Genomic DNA, 2,500 nt, shown 5'->3' with positions numbered 1-2,500 from the left:
TTATTTTATTTTTATTATGTTTATATTATTCACTAACTGCATTACATTTTAGGAATGAGTTAGTTTCAGTTAGTTGCTAGGTAGGAATTAGGTTAGTTATAGACACTTCACTGTATATATATATGAACGTATGTATATGTATGTGACAAATAAACCTCTTGAATCTTGAATCTTGAATATCCAACGATAAACTCAGACTGAGCTCACGTGAGAACCACACGCACACATGTCAAACGACCCGTTCATGCAAACCGCACTTTGAAAAACACACCCAGGGTTTGCATTTATCGCGGCAAAACTCTTTTCTCCAATCCCACGCACCCATCGACACATCGACTTAGCGGACATACTGTCTGATTGTCTGCTGCGTCTCCGGCCGAACGAGCACATGGATGTCTGTTAATGCAGACGACGTACGACTAATCCTCCGCTGCCTGCAGGCGCAAGCAGCGGACGGGGGCAGCGGACGCAGCTGGCCATTATCACAGGGAAAGTCCCACGACCTAGACACACTAATCCCCAGCCAGACATGTATCGAGACCTCCTATAGGGCGAGCGGTTTAGCAACACATGCACACGAGCGTTAACATACAGTACACACAGCTGACGTACACACACACGCAGTCCGGATCAGAAACGGCAGTTTGGCCGCAAATGTGTCAGACGGATTAATGATGAGCTCCCGGTGATCTTGCATCGTGCATTTTTAAAACAATTGTGTGTGTGTGTGTGTGTTTGTGTGTGTGTGTGTGTGTGTGTTTGTGTGTGTGTGTGTGTGTGTGTGTGTGTGTGTGTGTGTGTGTGTGTGTGTGTCTGTGTGTGTGTGTGTGTGTGTGTAATTTCTCATTCTATTATGCGTCAACCCTGTGTGCGCGTGTGTAGTATGCGGAGGCGTGTGTGTTTGTGTCTTCAACTTGCATGTTTGCAACCTGTAGTTCCAGGCACACTGAACTGATGTTTCGAGAGCATAAAACAGAGTTTTAAAGAAAAATAATTTCTATGATTACGTCTATTTTTTCCAATTCACTTCACTGATTCTGGGAGTGGGACGGTTTGTTTTTCCACCCAGGAGAACACAGTGGGCAGTGGCCCCCCGGGGTCATTTGACTTTGAGACCCCCCCCCCCCCCCGGGTTAAGCCGTCTCTGTGTGTGTTGGTATAGGGCGTGTCACAGCAGTTCCCGTCATGCCCTTGAGCCCCCGTGAAGACACGCCTTTATGTGGGACATCTTGCACATATTTCTTACCTGGCAGCTCGCAGCCCAGCACCTCCATCCTCATGCCTATCCCAGCGGGGGACCAGCGCTCCGGGTAAACCCTGATGAACTGGGCGGCGATCTCCTCGAACCTCCGCACCTCCGGGGTGTCGTAGTGGCTGTTCCCCTCAAAGATCTGCACGAGATTGGATTAGATACGATGAGATCCATTAGGTTGGGGTACGCCTAATTCATCGCCGGGGGCGGGGTTCGGACACGGGGGAAGGCAAAGACACTTGCGTCGTTGCTCTGTACACGAGTAGAGAAAGTCAAGCCTTTGGTGAAACGTCGCCGCAAAACAACACGTCGACGTTGATGACTCGTTTTTTTGTCTTCGGCGAAATGAGAAAACGAAGGGGGGAAAAAAAAACAACTCTAATGACGGAAAGCTCTAATGACATCCAAACAACCGCGAGCGGCGCCGCGCGCTTTGACGGCACCACATCCGTCGCTCTCCCCCTCCGCCTCCAGCAGATCCGCGAGCCGGCGACAAACAACGACGACGGCGACGACAACAACAACAACAACGACGACGACGACGACGACGACAAAGGGAAAACAAATCTGACGGGAAAAGAAACGTAATCAAATAAAGCGACATCGATTGAAATGTATCTGTCTTCCTATTTCTTCCGCCCCGCGTTTAATACGCCCGGGATCTGTTTTCCGCCCTGATAGCGATTGGAAGAGACGGGCGGAGGAGAGGGAGATAGCGGGGATCCTTCCAACAGGAGGGAGGCAGGGAGACTCTGTGGTACAATTAGAGAGTTTTTAAGACTTTTTAAGTCTCCGAAATGACTGCGGAGTTTAAAGGCAACCGAGTTGCCTCAGACTGCCTGCAGTGTTGAGTGGCGATGCAGAAAATACATTTTTTAATTAACACCCATGAGAGATGGGGGGGGGGGGGGGGCGGCGGGGGGTGATTCTCCATTACTCATCAGAAATGATGAGTAATCTAGAAGGATTGTTAGAGTGAGAGACGGAGTGAGAGCCGGCGACCGGGGAGTGAGGTGATTAAATTGAATTATTATCACAGCTGAGACTGTAATAAAAAGCCCCCTTTTTCCTCTGAAAATGACAAGGCTGACAGAGAGAGGGAGAAATCAGAGCGAGAGAGAGAGAAAGAGAGAGAGAGAAAAAGCAGTTATAAATAAACCACAGATGAGGGAGAGGTGACACTGGCAGCCACTTTGTTCTACGCCAAAGTAAAAAAAAAAAAAAAATCGGATTTTATTCCATTTAGAA

At 48.7% G+C, this 2,500-nt stretch overlaps 1 protein-coding gene across 1 annotated transcript in view; it reads right to left on the bottom strand.

The window, feature by feature from the left end:
- Positions 1–2,500, bottom strand: part of LOC307244574 (neuropilin-2-like) — a gene marked incomplete at its 3' end in the record, with an annotated part of 106,941 nt that overhangs the window by 38,506 nt on the left and 65,935 nt on the right. The window contains exon 11 of the mRNA XM_080019808.1: positions 1,247–1,391. Coding sequence (XP_079875934.1) covers positions 1,247–1,391 — 145 coding nt within the window. The remainder of the gene's footprint in view (positions 1–1,246; positions 1,392–2,500) is intronic.

This window comes from Zeus faber, assembly GCF_960531495.2.
Source record: "Zeus faber genome assembly, chromosome: 18".
In the NCBI taxonomy this organism is placed as follows: Eukaryota; Metazoa; Chordata; class Actinopteri; order Zeiformes; family Zeidae; genus Zeus; species Zeus faber.
The sequence above is the reverse complement of the archived record's forward strand: the minus strand, read 5'-3'. Positions and strand labels throughout refer to the sequence as shown.